The 18,984-nt window shown below is 36.2% G+C and overlaps 1 protein-coding gene across 1 annotated transcript; it reads left to right on the plus strand.

Moving 5' to 3' along the window:
- Window positions 1-717: 717 nt before the first annotated feature.
- Window positions 718-11,707, plus strand: LOC127435352 (troponin I, slow skeletal muscle-like). The gene is made up of 6 exons (XM_051688783.1): window positions 718-1,032; window positions 1,116-1,157; window positions 1,235-1,366; window positions 7,770-7,859; window positions 8,391-8,573; window positions 9,364-11,707. The coding sequence occupies exons 1-6, from the start codon at window positions 958-960 to the stop codon at window positions 9,463-9,465; spliced, it is 624 nt and encodes a 207-aa protein (XP_051544743.1). The 5' UTR covers window positions 718-957; the 3' UTR covers window positions 9,466-11,707.
- Window positions 11,708-18,984: the final 7,277 nt, after the last annotated feature.

Consider the following 18,984-nt stretch of genomic DNA (forward strand, 5'->3'; position numbering starts at 1 on the left):
TCACAAAATATCTTTGAGATATGACAGCAAGGACACACTAATTGTTTGCACATACTATTCATGATCACTTGCACTTCATGTACTGAGCATATGCACATGTTAAACTATTTGCACTATTACACAATACTATATCACCTCACTACCTGTATATAAATATAGAGATGTCCACACAGTATATTTACATTTATTTAGTTATATATTTGTTCTTTAATTCAGCTGTACATTTTCTTAGTTTTTGTTTGCTATTTAAGTCTCTATTCAACATGTAACTCAGTTCTTTATGTAATCCTTGCTCTGCATCGGGCAGAAACACATTGTAAGAATTTCATTGTACAGTGTAACTTGTTACTCTATGGCTGATTACATAATTTAATCTGATTTGAAATGATGGCTGATGCCTGACATTGACAAAAACAAGGCACTCAAAATACACTTAATAACTAATGAATGATTATTAATTTATTACAATTATTGAAATGACCACAATGCCTTAATAAATGCCTAAATTTTGATTGTTTCCCCAATTTTGTTCCTTAACAAATTGATACTGACAGTCAGGTGAGCATTTGCTTTCTTTATTCTTTAATTTGAATTTGTACACTTAATCCACACTTAAAAATGTATGAATGTCATTGTATTAGACAACAAATGTGCAAACAAATGTTGCTCGAGTTTTCTTCAGAACAAACGTTACTTTTATTAGACATTTTTGCAATGACATTTTAAAGTGTGCTTGTGCCATGTTTCTCAATCACTGTCACTTGGCTTGTATTTTGTTATACATTCAAAGATATTCATGCATTTTGTTATATAATCAAATACTGTATATTCATTCATTTTAAACTGTGACTTAAGATTCCAAATACTTTTTTAGGTCATACTTTTTTTATCTCTTTTGCATTTACTGAATAGTTTATTGACATCTTTACATTTACATTATTTTGCTTACTATTGTGTATGTTACATAGTAGCATTTTCTGTATTGTTATTTATCAGGCAAGAAGACCTGGGAATCCGAAAATGGACATCAAAGTATGTATGAGCATTTTGGTCATTTGCACTATTTTTACTCATTGTATCTACAATTTCTCATTTCTATTTCCTTTGTTTAACAGCCCAAGTCAAAGATTTCTGCATCCCGAAAACTTTCTCTAAAGGTTGGATTTTACTCTTTAAGTTGTCTCCTACTCTGCCGTGAAGTCCTTATTAACATTCTTCACCCTTCTTCTATTAGATGATGCTTCTGAACAGAGCCATGGAGGATCTGGAGAGGGAGAAAGAGGAGAGAGATGAAGAGAGAAATCGCTACCTGCAAGACAAACTCCCTCCTCTGCAGATTTCTGGACTCTCTCTGGGCGAGTTACAGGTGACGTAGAATTCAATGTAAACATACACTGATGAGCAAAAACATTGACCACTCACAGGCGAAGCGAATAATGTTGATCATGTCCTAACAAGGCCACATGTCAAGGTCTGGGTAAATTAGATGGTAAGCAAACAATCAGTTCTCATAGTCAACATGTTGAATGCAGGAGAAATGGGCAGGAGTAAAGACCTGAGTGACTTTGACAAGGACCAAATTGTTATGGCCAGACGACTGGGTCAGGGCATCTCTGAAATGGCAAGGCTTGTGGGGTGCTCCCGGTCATCAGTGGTGAGTACCTAACTACAGTGGTCCGAAGAGGGACAAACCACAATCCAGTGAGAGGGTGTTGGGCGCCCAAGGCTCATCGATGTGCGAGGGCAACGAAGGCTATCCCATCTGTTCTGAACCGACAGAAGGTCTACAATGGCATAAGTCACAGAAAATTTTAAATATGGTTACAGGAGGAATGTGTCACAACACACAGTGCATCGCACCCTACTGCGTTTGGGGCTGCATGGACGGTCAGAGTGCCAATAATGACCCCTGTCCACCATCGAAAATGCCTACAATGGGCACGCGAGCATTGGAACTGGACCTTGGAGCAGTGGAAGAAGTTTGCCTGGTCCGATGAGTCCCGTTTTCTTTTACATCACATGGACGGTGGTGTACGTGTGCACCATTTATCTTGGGAAGTGATGGCACCAGGATGCACTGTGGGAAGACGACAAGCCAGTGGAAGGAGTGTGATGCTCTGGGCAATGTTTTACCGGGGCCATTCATGTGGACCTCAATTTGACACGTGCCACCTAACTAAACATCGTTGGAGCCCAGGTACACCCCTTCATGGCAATGGTATTCCCTCATGGCAGTGGACTCTTTCAGCAGGATAATGCACCCTGCCACACTGAACACATTGTTCGGGAATGGTTTGAGAAACATGATGAAGAGATCGAGGTGTTGCCCTGGCCTCCAAATTCCCCAGATCTCAATCCGATTGAGCATCTGTGGGATGTGCTGGGCCAACAAGTCTGATCCATGGCGGCTCCACCTCACAACTTACAGGACTTGAAGGATCTGCTGCTAATGTCTTGGTGCCAGATACCACAGGACACCTTCAGTGGTCTTGTGAAGTCCATGCCTCGGCGGGTCGGTGCTGTTTTGGCGGCACGCAGAGGACCAACAGCATATTAGGCTGGTGGTCAAATTGTTTTGGCTCATCAGTGTATTTAATAATGTTGGAGCTGTGGCCTAGCAGTTATCACACACAGAGCTCCAGACATGTTGGATCATGGTGCCTGTGTGAGAGATGTGGGTTCGAAACTGGCCTGTGTCATTTTCTGAGCCAAATCCACCTCTTTCTCTGGTATCTATCAAATTTGTTTTAACTAGATACGTAAAGTTTGTCCAGACAAACTTTAGTTTTGGCTTGACAAAGCCTTGTCTGAATGATAGATGGAAAGATAAATAGAGATAGATTAAAGTTTGTTCATGTTTGTTTACATTTGAACTTTTTGACACTTGGAGTTTGAAAAGTATTGGCCTGTTTGAACATTCCGTCAAAGTCTATGGGATTTTGGGGATTTTGGAACATGCTCAATGGGAAAACTGTTAGTATGATCAGTTAGCAAAGACAACTCAACAGGCTGAAGGACTGTGCTGAGTTTGGTGGATGTAGCCTGAAAACTATAGGAGGATTTAGAGACATTTGAAAAAAACATAAATCAAGTTTGTAGAATAACAGTATGTTGATTTTGTCAAGCCAACATAATAATTAAAGGAATATTCCAGTTCAAAACAAGTTATTCTCAATTGACAGCATTTGTGGCATAATGTTGATTACCACAAAAAATAATTTCTTCTCATCCCTCCTTTAAAAAAAGCAAAACTCTGTGTTACACAGTGTCCTAACCAGAAGCGATGTGATAAGATTTGTTAATACCAGCCAATAAACAGGACACACACACCAGAAACGTTTGAAAGACAGTGATGTCAAAACTGAGGCACTAGATAAAAATGGTTTTCTTGTTTTCTTATCTGTCAAAATATTGGACAGAATTTGCAATTAACCACCAATGTTTAAAAAAAAAATTAGGTAAATAACAGAATTTTCTGTTAACGCAACCCCTGGTCAGGGGGTACAGTCTATTTATTAAATGTAAATAATTTTCTACGGCAAGCTCCGAAGAGATAAATACACAATCACACAAATGCACAGGGTAAAGTTACTTTATGAATTGCATCCTAATTCAGTCTGATACTATTGTTTATGTTTGACCAGTACTCCTGTTGATATTTCACCGACCTCCACATGACAGGAAAGAGCTGGTATGTCTCTTTCATTCTGATCTGGTGTGTGTGTGTGTGACTCTCCTCCGGCTGAAGAGGGCGAGACCTTAAGCACAACAGTCAGAAGGTGAACTGGCCAAAGTATGTGAGCAAAGCAGATTTATCCTGGAGCGAGGAACTGTTTTTTTTTTTTTTTTTTTTTTTTTAATGCTTAACATGAAAATTATATTGAGCGTCATTGTTTTCTCTCACTGCAAAAGAACTCCACATCACGAGCACAACTTGTTAACGGCCCATAATGCAGCAAGATTTCACCATGTATTAAGCACAGTGTTAAACACTATTGGCATGAAAGAAAGATGGAATTTCTGATATTATAAGAAAAAATACAAATGAATGACGGCAAAGGAGAATGTGAGTGGGGAGATGACTGCCACGACAAAAGGTTTGTTGTGGAATCTAAAAAAAAGCATGTGTCCCTAAAACACGATGAAGTGTTCGGTCTACATGCAGAAAGAAAATCGAATTTTCAGTAATACATATCTCTCTCTCCTATTAAATATTTTAATATATAAACTGTATTGTGTCCCGCATGAAATATAATTGAAATTTTAACAACCTAAAACACCAACTGAACTTATCAATTTGTTAATAGTATAGTTATATACTTTGACTTTAATTCATTCTTAAATTGACTTTAGTGCCGTAATATATGTAATTTACATTTGCAGATGAAGAAGCTTCAAAATATTTAAAGGATTCAAAAGCTAGTATTTCAGAAAGTGAACTCTGCATTAGTCTTGATAAAAAAAAAAGTGTAGAACATTCTTGGAATGTCATTCAACCAAACTTTTTTTTGTTCACAGTATTATAAGGCAAGGTAATTTATAAATTAAAGAAAGAAAGGGCAATAAAATATAGTCCTAATATATATATATATATATATATATATATATATATATATATATATATATATATATATATATATATATAAAATCGTTTGGTAATTTATTTATTTAATTTAGTGGTTTTTTCTGTTTTATTTATTTTATTTAATTCAGAGAATGTTGCAGACATTTTAAAAGTAAGCTAGTATAAATAATTTAATTTAGACTTGGGCTAATGTTAGTGTTCCATTAAAGCACAACTTTGAAACTTTTCTCCTAGTATTGTGTATTTATTTTTCTTTTAATACATGTTCTGCAGAGAGGTTTATAATATTTAAAAGCATACTGAAATAAGTTTACAGTGGAGCTGTTGATAGCACAAATTTTACCATGGAGGGAACACGGAATGGGGTTTCCCTTATCAGTGAGAGCGAAATGAGTGGGGAGTGGGAAATGGACAACCCGGAGAGGAGCTGGTGAGGGGTGATTATAGAACGATTTTAGTATTATTGGGTTTGAGTCCACCTTGGTCGAGTCTGAGTCAAGTCCGAGTCTTTAAACAATCGAGTCCGAGTTGAGTCCAAGTCCAAAAGGGGCCGAGTCTGACTCAAGACAGAGTCCATAACAGGCCGAGTCTGAGACGAGTCCGAATGAATCTGAATTAAAATTGTAACTGTAAACTCAACATCAATATTTTAAGCTTATTTTAAACTTCACAACTAAGAAAAACAGTTTGTCAATATAAATGTAACAAAAACACCTCTGTTGCATTTCATATATACATTTTATGATTAGTATCCTGCTGAACAAACTTCAAAGTGGTTTCAGAATGAAAGCATATGCTTTAGGTGTATGAAAACAACTGTCCAACACAATTCTTATTGCGTTCTGTTGACATTTCAATTATTTGTTGCTTTTCCCCCTCCACTCAAGCAGAGACTAAAGAAAGTGAAAGCTGTGTAAGTCATAACTAGTTATTATTATTTTGAATTTTAATTTTCAATTTATCAATTCAATTTAATTTCGTTTTTTATTTAGTTTTTATACTGAGATTTCTTTCTGAATCTTTTTTCTCTATGTGCCGACTGTTTTGGGAAAATACAGTACATACAAATGAGTCAACACAGTAGTAGTTAGCACTCGCTGAGAAGTTACGTCTCACAATTTGACTGCATATGCTACATCAAAAAACACTGGAAAAGCCCACTGATAATATTAGGGCCATGTTGTCACAGACATGATTTTCTAGTTAATTTGCGAGAAACCGCACAATGCAGGGCAGTTCTGCATGCTGCTCTTAAATCCCTGATATGTCCGTGTGCGTCTCACAGCAGCTGCCACAGAAGATAAAAAAACAATAATAAATTGATATTTGCTTGAGCGACAGCTGTGTTGGTCTGCAGTCAGTCTGAAATCTTTAAATACCAACCAAAGAAAATTTCATTGAGCTCTTCTTTAACCGCAAAAACATGGAGAATAATAATTTTCAGTCATAAATTTAACAGAATTGTCCTTCAAAATTGTCAGAGATATAGGCTAAAAAAACAGACATGCATAAGTTACACAGTGGTTTACAATGAAAATAAAAAAACATTTAAAATAAAAACGTCATATGCAACTAAATTAATCTCGTATCATGAAGTTTAGCTTCATACACAAACTCTGTCATCGAATAATACATTTATTTTATAGTCTATAATTAAATTATAAACAAAACATTTCACTGCCCAAAATACCTAATATTTTATTGTGCATGGTTGAATGTGGTGAATGGTGGACAAATGCTGTAAAAGAATGTATTTTAAGCAGCTCTTCAATGCTTTGAAAATAGTCAATCAGTAATAAATAGGTGCTGTTTATCTGTTTAGAGTTGCTGTCTGCTTTGGCAATAACGTTTTATTCCCCAGACTATTTAAAAAGTTACACAGTTAATTCATCAAGCTATTATTGACCAGTTCAAGCTGACAACACTGTGTGAACCACAAGAGACTACAGAAGCCTACATGTGTAGATACATTATGCCTACAAAGACTTAATATCAAATATTAATACTATTTTTATGCATTTTTATTTCGATATGCTGTTTTCAGTAAACTGTGAGAGACATGATGTGTGACTTGACTCAGTTAAGTTCTTGATTTTATGTTTTTAACCACAATGATACCGTAATGCGAGCACCATCTTGGCTGCACAAACGCCACACGCAATTGTTAGGTCCCAATTCATGTGAAACTGCCTTGTTTAGTTTCTATTACATTGGATATATACCCGACTTTGTTTTCATTGTGCTAGCCACCGCGGTAGTCAATGTTATACAGTAGTCTCTGTAGTAACGTTCAAGCGTATTGGTTGACTGATGAGTGAGCCTGTGCACGTGCATATGTGTGTGTGTGTGTGCGTGTGTTTGCCTAAACACAGTGAAACAAGTCTGGCTACGTCTATGACTTAAGGGGCTAATACAGCTGCATGCAGACAGAGATGTGTTCATTAATTTATGTTTTGTAATTTTTTTAAAATTATAATTCATTGCATCACAAATGTTATGGACTCGGCTGGGCTCAGAAAAGAATCCCGAGTCTCAAAGGCTCGAGTCCGAGTCAAGTCAGAGTAAAAATGCATGCTTGTCTGACAAGTACAAGTCCATTAAAATTGGACTCATGACTGGGACTCGAGTCCGAGTCCAAACTCGAGTACCCCAACTCTACATTTTAGTGTGATAAAATCACTTACTAATCTTTTCTGTGTAAAGTTGTATCCAGTTTTACAAATTCATTGCCATGACGTAATGCTGTAAATGCAAAAATCCAAAACCATTTAGCTTTTTGTAAAGAAAAGGAGGGATGTCTAATTGTTTTTTTTTTGTTTTTTTTTTTTTGTAGGAAACAACATTATACCACAAATGTTGTCGACTGAGCTTAACTTGTATTGAACCTAGAATATTCCTTTAAAGAAAAGAAGTTAAGTGAAATAATATGGACTGTTGTCACCTAGGTTAGCTAGTTTAAATAGGTCCATCTCGAAAAATTTCTATATTTTATGACACAAGCAGAAAAATATAAACTACAGAAAAAGATATACAACCACAGCCTCTTTGATAATAAAATGAACAGTAAGATGGTGTAAGAAAATATATGAATTACATGCAACTTTTAAATCACAGAAAGTTTTTACATTGTTTCCAGTTTTTCTCAAATCTAAAAGAGTTGTTAATGTTGTATGTTCACCTTCAGAATCTTTGCAAGCAACTCCATGCCAAAATCAGTGTGGTAGATGAAGAAAGGTACGACTATGAGGATAAAGTTATCAAACACAACAAAGATGTGAGTATAAAACAAGCCAATAAGATTTCATTAACAAAAAGCTGTTTGTATAGTCACCATTCTCATGTTCATTCAAAGATGTCTTTTCTATATTATTATATTATAATATAGGATATGTACTGTAATATATTATAATATACAGCAACTGTGACTTTATTTCTCATTTTGAGAAAAGTAAAAATTGAAAAATATAATGTCACAATCACAAGAAATAAACTGAAAATCATGAGATATAATGTCACAATCACAAGATAAAAACTCGAAATCACAAGATATAAGATAAGAACACAGATATAAACTCAATTGAGATAATAAAGTCGCAATTGTAAGAAATAAAGTTTGAATTACCATTTTTTTCTTCTGTGGCGGGATAATGGCACTGGAGTTTTTGACCACAAATATATTAAAGCAATATCATACAAGCAAGAGTGTTGTATGTCCAGCTATCAGCACAGCTGTGATTCGGCCATAGGCATGAGGCCACAGGTTTGAATCTCAATTTAACCCCTGGTTGTATCCCCTTGATTTCAGATCAATGAGCTAAAGATGAAGATTCAGGATCTAGGGGGGAAGTTCAAGAAGCCTGCACTGAGGAAGGTGCGTGTGTCTGCTGATGAGATGATGAGGGCCCTGCTGGGCTCGAAGCACAAAGGCTCCATGGACCTCCGAGCAAATCTCAAGTCTGTCAAGAAGGAGGACATCAAGCAAGAGAAGGTATTACACTTTAAAGTCAACACGAACAGGAATTCACACTTCCATAATGTAACTAATTTCGAAGTGAAACAGAATATTCAGCAGGAAACAGAGCACAAGATTTGGGTTCCGGCGGTAAAAATCCCATTAATTTTCTCCATAGAGAAATGGATTTTTAAAGATAATGTTAAAAGCATTCAAGACAGACCTACCACGTGATGAAATAAGCTTCTGTAGAACTCACAAGTCAGAGTGATTTCGAGTCAAAAAAAAAAAATCATGTTTTATAGCCAAATTCCCAGTGAAGAACTACATTACCCACAATCCTGAAGAGAGATCCACCAGAAGTTGCTGTTCCAATGGAAACAGAATTCACGCACTGTGAATTACATAATCTTGTTGGCCTCCCTACACTCTCAAACTATCAATCTATTTGCATATAAAATATTTTGCAATAAACTTAAATATATTACTTTTATAATTATACGCAATGACTATTTCATCATTCGCAATGCTTCATGGGATATGTACTCTTTTATGTAATGTGAGACTTAATTTTATCCAGTAAAGTTTGATTGGATTGTGAAAGTGGGCTATGATAGGCTATCAAAGACAAGCTGATGAATCGTTTACAATGAAAGAGGAGAATTTATTACCAAAGTTCATGTTGACTTAGAGTAAAATGTATTTCCAGTTTTAAAAAATATGTTAAAGTCACAATCACAACAGACCCATTAAACTGTAATCTTCTCACTCCAGTCTTAATTTAAATCATACCATTACAACTCACTTAAATCTTTGTGACAAACAGGTCCTGACCAGTGAAGTAGGCGACTGGCGTAAGAATGTGGAAGCCATGTCTGGCATGGAGGGACGGAAGAAGATGTTTGATGCGGCTGGTGGAGGCCAGTGAGCCCTCGGCAGCTGGAAAGCTATGGTCTTGACAGATAAATTAACTATAGACATGTTATTGGCCAGAAACATACTCTACACAATTACAAATGCTTTGCTAACTCTTTAATATTATGGTTATTATTATTAACATGTCAACATAGCAGTAGCTGATCTGAATAATGATATTATGTCCCATCCAGAAATCTGATATATGGCAATACTTGGCATTCATCTGACAGGGAGAGTTTTCCGTGACCACTATCGGGTCCTTTAAAAACATATAACATGCGAGGAAGGGCAGCCGGTGTACTATTTGGTGGACCCCTAGGGAGTTGGACTACAAAATCTTCATATAGGGAGTCCGTGGCCTTGCATTTATTTATGTGAATTTTACATATCACATGTATGGATACATAGTATATTAGATTGTATATGTTATGAATGGCATATACAGTGGCAAGAAAAAGTATGTGAACCCTTTGGAATTAGCTGGTTTTCTGCATTGATTGGTCATAAAATGTGATCTCATCTTCATCAAAGTCACAAGTAAAGATAACACAATGTGTGTTAAGCTAACAACACAAACAATTATAATCTTTCATGTTTTTATTAAACACATCCCATTAAACATTCACAGTGCTGTGGAAAAAGTTAGATAACCCTTGGATTTAATGACTGGTTGATCCTCCTTTGGCAGCAATAACCTCAACCAAGCATTTCCGATAACTGAGGATTACACCTGCACAACGTTCTGAAGGAATTTTGGACCATTCTTCCTTACTGAACTGCTTCAGCTCAGTCATATTCTTAGGATGTCTGGTGTGAACGACTCTCTTGATGTCATTCCACAGAATCTCTATTGGGTTAAGGTCTGGGCTCTGACTGGGCCACTCCAAAAGGTGGATTTCCTTTTTTGAAGCCATTCTGTAGTGGATTTACTTCAGTGTTTAGGGTCATTGTCTTGCTGCATCATCCAACTTCTACTGAGCTTCAGCTGTTGCACAGCCACCCTGACATTATTCTGTAGGATGTCTTAATAAACTTGGGAATTATTTTCCCTTGATGATGGTAAGCGGTCCAGGCCCCGAAGCAGCAAAGCAGCCCCAAATCATGATGCTCGCTCCACCGTACTTCACCATTGGGATGATGTTTTCATGTTGGTATGTGGTGCCCTTCAAAAGCCATACGTAGTGCTGCGTGTTCTTTCCAAACAATTCAACCTCAGTTTCATTAGTCCACAAAATATCTTTCCAGTAGGATTGTGGAGTGTCAAGGTGGTCTTTGGCAAACTTCTGGCATGCAGCAGTGTTTTTGTTGGAAAGCAGTGGCTTCCTTTGTGGCGTCCTGCAAAGGACACCATGCCTGTTTAATGTTTTACATAGAGTAGACTCGTGAATAGAGATGTTAACTAGTTCCAATGATTCCTTCAAGTCTTTAGCTGTCACTCTAGGGTTCTTTTTTACCTCATGGAGCATTCTGCAGTGTGCCCTTTGAGTCATCTTGGCTGGATGGACACTTCTAGGGAGAGTAGCCACAGCACTAAATCGTCTCCATTTATAGACAGTTTGTCTAACTGTGGACAGATGAATATACAAGCTCTTCGAGATAACTTTGTAACCCTTTGCAGCTTTATGAAAAGCAAACATTTTTGATTGTATGGTCTTCTGAGATCTCTATTTTTGCAAGACATGGTCAACGTCAGCAGAGGCTTCTTGTGAATAGCAAACTCAAAATGTTTGCTTTTTATAAGTCAAAGTAGCTCTAACCCACACCTCCAATCTCGTTTCATTAGTTGGATGACAGGTTTGCCAACTCCTGACTATAATTAGCTTTTGTTGACATCATTAGCCTAGGGGTTCACATACTTTTTCCAACCAACAATTTGAATGTTTGAATGCTGTATTTAATATGTACAAAAACAATACAATAATTTGTGTGATATTAGTTACAACAGATTGTGTTTGTTCATTATTGTAACTTAGATGAGAATCAAACCAGATTTTAAGACTAATTTATACATAAATGCAGGTAATTTCAAAGGGTTCACATACTTTTTCTTGCCACTGTATATCCATATAAATGAACTATAATTGTATATATGTTCATATATAGATATATATTAGATTTCTGTATGGGAGATCCGCTATAGCAACAATTATAAAACTGAAGCTGCTCCCAAATTGCATACTTCTGCACTATTCTGTGCTATTTTATAGTGTATAGTGTTAGTAGTACAGGTGCATCTCAATAAATTAGAATGTCGTGGAAAAGTTCATTTATTTCAGTAATTCAACTCAAATTGTGAAACTCGTGTATTAAATAAATTCAATGCACACAGACTGAAGTAGTTTAAGTCTTTGGTTCTTTTAATTGTGATGATTTTGGCTCACATTTAACAAAAACCCACCAATTCACTATCTCAAAAAATTAGAATATGGTGACATGCCAATCAGCTAATCAACTCAAAACACCTGCAAAGGTTTCCTGAGCCTTCAAAATGGTCTCTCAGTTTGGTTCACTAGGCTACACAATCATGGGGAAGACTGCTGATCTGACAGTTGTCCAGAAGACAATCATTGACACCCTTCACAAGGAGGGTAAGCCACAAACATTCATTGCCAAAGAAGCTGGCTGTTCACAGAGTACTGTATCCAAGCATGTTAACAGAAAGTTGAGTGGAAGGAAAAAGTGTGGAAGAAAAAGATGCACAACCAACCGAGAGAACCGCAGCCTTATGAGGATTGTCAAGCAAAATCGATTCAAGAATTTGGGTGAACTTCACAAGGAATGGACTGAGGCTGGGGTCAAGGCATCAAGAGCCACCACACACAGACGTGTCAAGGAATTTGGCTACAGTTGTCGTATTCCTCTTGTTATGCCACTCCTGGCGTCTTACCTGGGCTAAGGAGAAGAAGAACTGGACTGTTACCCAGTGTTCCAAAGTCCTCTTTTCAGATGAGAGCAAGTTTTGTATTTCATTTGGAAACCAAGGTCCTAGAGTCTGGAGGAAGGGTGGAGAAGCTCATAGCCCAAGTTGCTTGAAGTCCAGTGTTAAGTTTCCACAGTCTGTGATGATTTGGGGTGCAATGTCATCTGCTGGTGTTGGTCCATTGTGTTTTTTGAAAACCAAAGTCACTGCACCCATTTACCAAGAAATTTTGGAGCACTTCATGCTTCCTTCTGCTGACCAGCTTTTTAAAGATGCTGATTTCATTTTCCAGCAGGATTTGGCACCTGCCCACACTGCCAAAAGCACCAAAAGTTGGTTAAATGACCATGGTGTTGGTGTGCTTGACTGGCCAGCAAACTCACCAGACCTGAACCTTGTCAAGAGGAAAATGAGAAACAAGAGACCAAAAAATGCAAATGAGCTGAAGGCCACTGTCAAAGAAACCTGGGCTTCCATACCACCTCAGCAGTGCCACAAACTGATCACCTCCATGCCACGCCAAATTGAGGCAGTAATTAAAGCAAAAGGAGCCCCTACCAAGTATTGAGTACATATACAGTAAATGAACATAATTTCCAGAAGGCCAACAATTCACTAAAAATGTTTTTTTTATTGGTCTTATGATGTATTCTAATTTTTTGAGATAGTGAATTGGTGGGTTTTTGTTAAATGTGAGCCAAAATCATCACAATTAAAAGAACCAAAGACTTAAACTACTTCAGTCTGTGTGCATTGAATTTATTTAATACACGAGTTTCACAATTTGAGTTGAATTACTGAAATAAATGAACTTTTCCACGACATTCTAATTTATTGAGATGCACCTGTATGTTCCTACTGCAAAATGTAACAAGAAGAAGTTTACTATAAGTGCCCGTACTATAACTGAACAAACGGAGAATGCTACACATACTTGCGCAGCATTATGAATGGTCATTTGACCCATTTCAGAATGCAACTATGTGTGAAATCAAGTTAGTGTTGAAGCCTTTGTGTTCAAGTGCTTGCATGGAGTATTTTTTGGGCCTTGTCAGGTTGTCATTCTCTTAAAAAATACATTTGACAATGCTGCTTTGAAGAGTTAGAAAAGCATGCCTTCTAGGTGTCAGTATTAGGTGTTTTTGAGACCAATCCCAATTTGCATTTGTTGGTCACTTCATTTCATGATGTGTATGCATGACTAAGTAGACTTTAAAGAATATGTTTGGCTTAATGACAATTAAATATTTACTACACAATATATAGGATATGCGTATGTGGTTGTGTGATAAAATTAAGTCTTAACTTGGCATTAAACATTGCAGAATTAAGCAGAACATGACTTAAAATCTATTCTTTCTCCATTTAAGACTTATTTATTTTTAAATTCCTCAAGGAATGCTAATAATTAATCAAATCAATCCTAATGGTATCAAACAGGAATCCTGCAAAAATACAATCCAACTGGATAAACTTAAACTCCTATTTTTCCAGTTTATTTTTCAGTTTGTCCATTAGGATCTTTTTGAGCTTGGGTTTAATATGATAGAAAGTCCATTAGCAAACCAATAGCATTCTTTTTGATAAGGGTTTGTTACAATAACACTATCCAGATTTGAGATCTGTGATGATAAATACCCCAGCCATTTCTATAATCAAATGTCAAAGATGGGATTGAATATCTGTCTTGTTCAGTATATTACCATATGATTATATGTTGGTTAACTTTATTATCTTTTCCTTCTTCCTAGCTCAGAGATGATATTTCACTCTGGTGATATTTGATAAGAGAAACTAAGCTGGTAGATTAAAGGAAGGGCCATTTTCCTTGGTGACACCAGTAAATAAAAAGGGCAAGCTTTAGAAGAGAGCATTGTTTTGGCACAGCACGACTCATGCTGTATTTTTAGACCTGTTGTACCCCATATTTAATCAGACTCAACCTTGAAGAGATGAACACTAGAGCGCTCATGTCATTGGGAACCTTAAGCTTGCTGGACGAGAGTGTTTTCCTGTTGTCACCTCGATGAGTCATTCACACTATGAGATGCACTGGAACACTGGAAGTCCAGACGTGAACAGTGGCCCCAAAAAGTATTTGGACACTTAGGCTACTCTTGAAATGTATGAATTTAGCTTGAGATTACAAATATCAAACAAAGTTGTATCTGCAAACAAATGATTCTAGAACTTTTCTAGTTTATAATGGATATGACAAGTTAGTTGGTTTGGTCTTGGCGAACAAGATCTGCTTATGCTGTTGCTTTTGTAATTTATACTTTTAACCAACTGGTGTCAATGTGAAAACATTTTAGAGGATGTATGAAGTCAGCTTTCTTAACTTAAAAAAGGTGTCCAAGCAGAGTAACCACAGGTGTCACAATAACTATGGACATGTTCCACTAAGGTTTGAATATATCTCAAAATATATGTAAAATATCTGCATATTTATTGTTTTAAAATTTGAAATCTAACAAACATATTTTTTGTGAAATGTTCTGCTTGAAAGGTGTTTTTTTTTTTTTTTTGCTTTAAAAGGAATGTTCCGGGTTCAATACAAGTTAACAGTATTTGAGGCATAATGTTGATTTCCACAAAAAATAATTTTGACTCGTCCCTCATATATATATATATATATATATATATATACACACACACACACATATATATACACACACGAGGTGACAGTAAGGCAATGGAAGTGAATGGGGCCAGTCCATAAAAATTTAAATACACACTATTATAAGGTTAACAAATAAGGTTATTACGCAATTTTATCACACTTAAATTATTTTAACACGTACATAATATTTACATCTTGTAGCTATGCTTTTGAAACTATGTGTATTTTCGCATATATGAGCTGGCCCCATTCACTTTCATTGTAACCACATTCTTTTAATAAATGAGGTAAATTTTTGTTTGTGGTAATCAACATTATGTCACAGATGTTGTTAATTGAGCTTCATTTGTATTGAACAAGCATTATTCCTTTAAAATAATTGCCATTTGATTTGATATGTTATATAATGCAAAGTGATCCTATTTGGAGCAACTATGTTTTGTGCATTCATGAGCATGCTCAGTTGGGTTGAAAGAAATGGCATCAGATTTTTAGGTTACAAGTTTGTGTAGTAGTGTTGGGTTCAAGTCCACCTTAGTCGAGACCGAGTCAAGTCCGAGTCTTTAAACAATCGAGTCCGAGTTGAGTCCGTGTCCAGAAGGGGCCAAGTCAGACTCAAGACCGAGTCCATAACAGGCAGAGTCCGAATGAATCTGTTCATGAATCTGAATTAAAATTGTAACTGTAAACTCAACATCAATATTTTAAGCTTAAAAAATATTTTAAACTTCACAACTAAGAAAAACAGTTTGTCAATATAAATGTAACAAAAACACCTCTGTTGCCTTTCATATATATATATATATATATATTATGATTAGTATCCTGCTGAACAAACTTCAAAGTGGTTTCAGAATGAAAGCATATGCTTTAGGTGTATGAAGACAAAACTGTCTTAACTTCTTATTGCGTTCTGTTGACATTTCAATTATTTGTTGCTTTTTCCCCTCCACTCAAACATAGACTAAAGAAAGTGAAAGCTGCATTAGTCATTACAACCAAGGTTTTGTTTTGAATTTTAATTTAGTTTTAATTTCTACTTAATTTTTAATTTGTCAATTCAATTTAATTATGTTTTATTTAAAATTATCCTAATCCAAAGAAATAAGTCTATACTGAGATTTCTTTCTGAATCTATTTTCTCTATCTGCCGACTGATTTGGGAAAATACAGTACATACAAATGAGTCAACACAGTAATAATTAGCACTCGCTGAGAAGTTACGTCTCACAATTTGACTGCATATGCTACATCAAAAAACACTGGAAAAGCCCACTGATAATATTAATTTGCGAGAAACCGCACAATGCAGGGCAGTTCTGCGTGCTGCTCATGTACATAAATCCCTGATGCATCCGTGTGCGTCTCGCAGCAGCTGCCACAGAAGATAAAATAAAAAAATAAAAAATTTTATTTGCTTGAGCGGCAGCCACGTTGGTCTGCAATCAGTCTGAAATCTTTAAATACCAACCAAACAAATTTCATTGAGCTCTTCTTTAACCGCAAAAACATGGAGAATAATAATTGAGTCATAAATTTAAAAGAATTGTCCTTCAAAAGTGTCAGAGATATAAGCTAAAAAAAAAGAAGTGCATAAGTTACCAGTGGTTTACAATAAAAATAAAATAAAAGTTTAAAATAAAAAAAGTCATAACCAACTAAATTAATTTCGTAACATGAAGTTTAGCTTCATACACAAACTCTGTCATCGAATAATACATTTATTTTATAGTCTATAATTAAATTATAAACAAAACATTTCACTGCCCAAAATACCTAATATTTTATTGTGCATGGTTGAATGTGGTGAATGGTGGACAAATGCTGTAAAAGAATGTATTTTAAGCAGCTCCTCAATGCTTTGAAAATAGTCAATCAGTAATAAATAGGTGCTGATTATCTGTTTAGAGTTGCTGTCTGCTTTAGCAATAACATTTTATTCCCCAGACTATTTAAAATGTACACAGTTGATTCATCAAGCTATTATGGACCAGTTCAAGCTGACAACATTGTGTGAACCACAAGAGACTACAGAAGCCTACATGTGTAGATACATTATGCCTACAATATTAATTCTACTTTAATGTATTTTTATTTTGATATGCTTTTTTTAGTAAACTGTGAGAGACATGATGTGAGTGACTTGACTCAATGAAGTTTTTGATTTTAAGTTTTTAACCACAATGAAACCGCAATGCAAACACCGTCTTGGCTGCACAAACGCCACATGCAGTTTTATCAGTTGTTAGGTCCCATGTTATGTGAAACTGCCTTGTTTAGTTTCTATTACATTGGATACATACCCGACATTGTTTTCGTCGTGCCAGCCACCGCGGTAGTCGATATTATACAGTAGTCTCTGTAGTAACATTCAAGCATATTGGTTGACTGATGAGTGTGCCTGTGCACGTGCGTATGTGTGTGCGCGTGTTTGCTTAAACACAGTGAAACAACTTTGGCTACATCTACGACTTCAGGGGATAACACAGCTGCATGCAGACAGAGATGTGTTCATAAATTTCTGTTTTGTTATTTATTTATTTAAAAAAAAAAAAAAAAAATGTATTGCATCACAAATGTCATGGACTCAGCTGGATTCTGGAATCCAGAGTCACATCCGAGTAAAAATGCATCCAAGTCCGTGACAAGTCCAAGTCCATTAAAATTGGACTCGTGACTCGGACTCGAGTCCGAGTCCAAACTCGAGTACCCCAACTCTATTGTGTAGCTAGAAGCGTTTGCATTCACACACTTGTGTATGTTTCCTTAGTATCACCAGTTACCTTCATAAAACTTCTTTAGGTATTAAATTCCGTCATACAGTTCAGTTTTAATATTTATTTAAATTTTATTTGCACAAGTGTCACATAATATGTCAATAATAAAAAGAGAAGAAATCAGTATTCAGGTCAAGAGCAATAGGGATTCGTCAGAATATACATAAATAGGGTACATACCTTATACAAGATAAAACATAATAGATCAAAACTACAATGAATATAACATGCCAACTGCTACAGGGAGGAACAAGTTCCTAAATCTTTTTGTTCTTCCAACAGGCAGTCTATATCTACGGCCTGAAGGCAGGAGATCAAATTCTTTATAAAGTGGATAAGGGCAATCCAGTACTGAGTACACTTTCTCTATTACTCTTTTGTTATAAATTTCCTCAATATGCAGTTGTGGTTCTTGCTTACCTGGTGCCCTAGGCGAGATCCAACGTGTCTCTCCACCCCACCCCCCCCCCCTAATATCAACAAAAACAACATGAGAAACAGATCAATATTTAAGTCCTTTTTAAACTCTAAATCTCCACTTTCACATCTGAAAGTCACATTTGATGCCTGTTTAGTTTCACTTTCACACCTGAATGTGAAAGTGGAGATTTAGAGTAAAAAGGGACTTAAATATTGATCTGTTTCTCACCCACATCTATTATGTCGCTACTGGAGACATAGATTTAACCACTGGAGTCTTTATGCTGCATTTATGTGCCTTTTGGAGCTTCAAAGTTCTGGCCAACATTCACTTGCATTTTATGGACCTACAGAGCTGAAATATTCTTCTAAAAATATTCATTTGTATTCTGCAAAGGAAAGAAAGCCATGTTCCTGGAACGGTATGATCAGGTACCATGGACTGCCGCCCCAGAGATTGTTGCCGCCCTAGGCGGCTGCCTATATCACCTATGCCAGGCTCTGCTACTGTCAATATGCCTATTATCATAGCCACTTCTGCAGTCATTAGTGCATAAAATAAAAAGTAAGGGAAAGAGAACACAACCCTGAGGGGAGCAATGGAAGAATATAACTTAGATGATAGAACACCATCAACTCTAACAAACTGGGTCCTGTTCGATTAAAAAAAAAAAATAAATAAAAATCACGATCCAACCAACCAGGTTATAATTTAAGTTCAAAATTGTCACAAGCTTCTTTGCCACAACAAGTGGTTGTATAGTGTTAAAGGCAGATGAAAAATCAATA

The sequence above is a fragment of the Myxocyprinus asiaticus genome, chromosome 45, assembly GCF_019703515.2.
Source record: "Myxocyprinus asiaticus isolate MX2 ecotype Aquarium Trade chromosome 45, UBuf_Myxa_2, whole genome shotgun sequence".
NCBI classification, from domain to species: domain Eukaryota; kingdom Metazoa; phylum Chordata; class Actinopteri; order Cypriniformes; family Catostomidae; genus Myxocyprinus; species Myxocyprinus asiaticus.

Bases quoted from the DNA above. Each gene is read 5' to 3' on its own strand.
- LOC127435352 (XM_051688783.1), top strand. From the start codon at position 958: ATGTTACATAGTAGCATTTTCTGTATTGTTATTTATCAGGCAAGAAGA. The intron at 7,860-8,390 runs GTGAGTATAAAA...CCTTGATTTCAG, and splicing joins TTATCAAACACAACAAAGAT to ATCAATGAGCTAAAGATGAA. The intron at 8,574-9,363 runs GTATTACACTTT...TGTGACAAACAG, and splicing joins AGGACATCAAGCAAGAGAAG to GTCCTGACCAGTGAAGTAGG.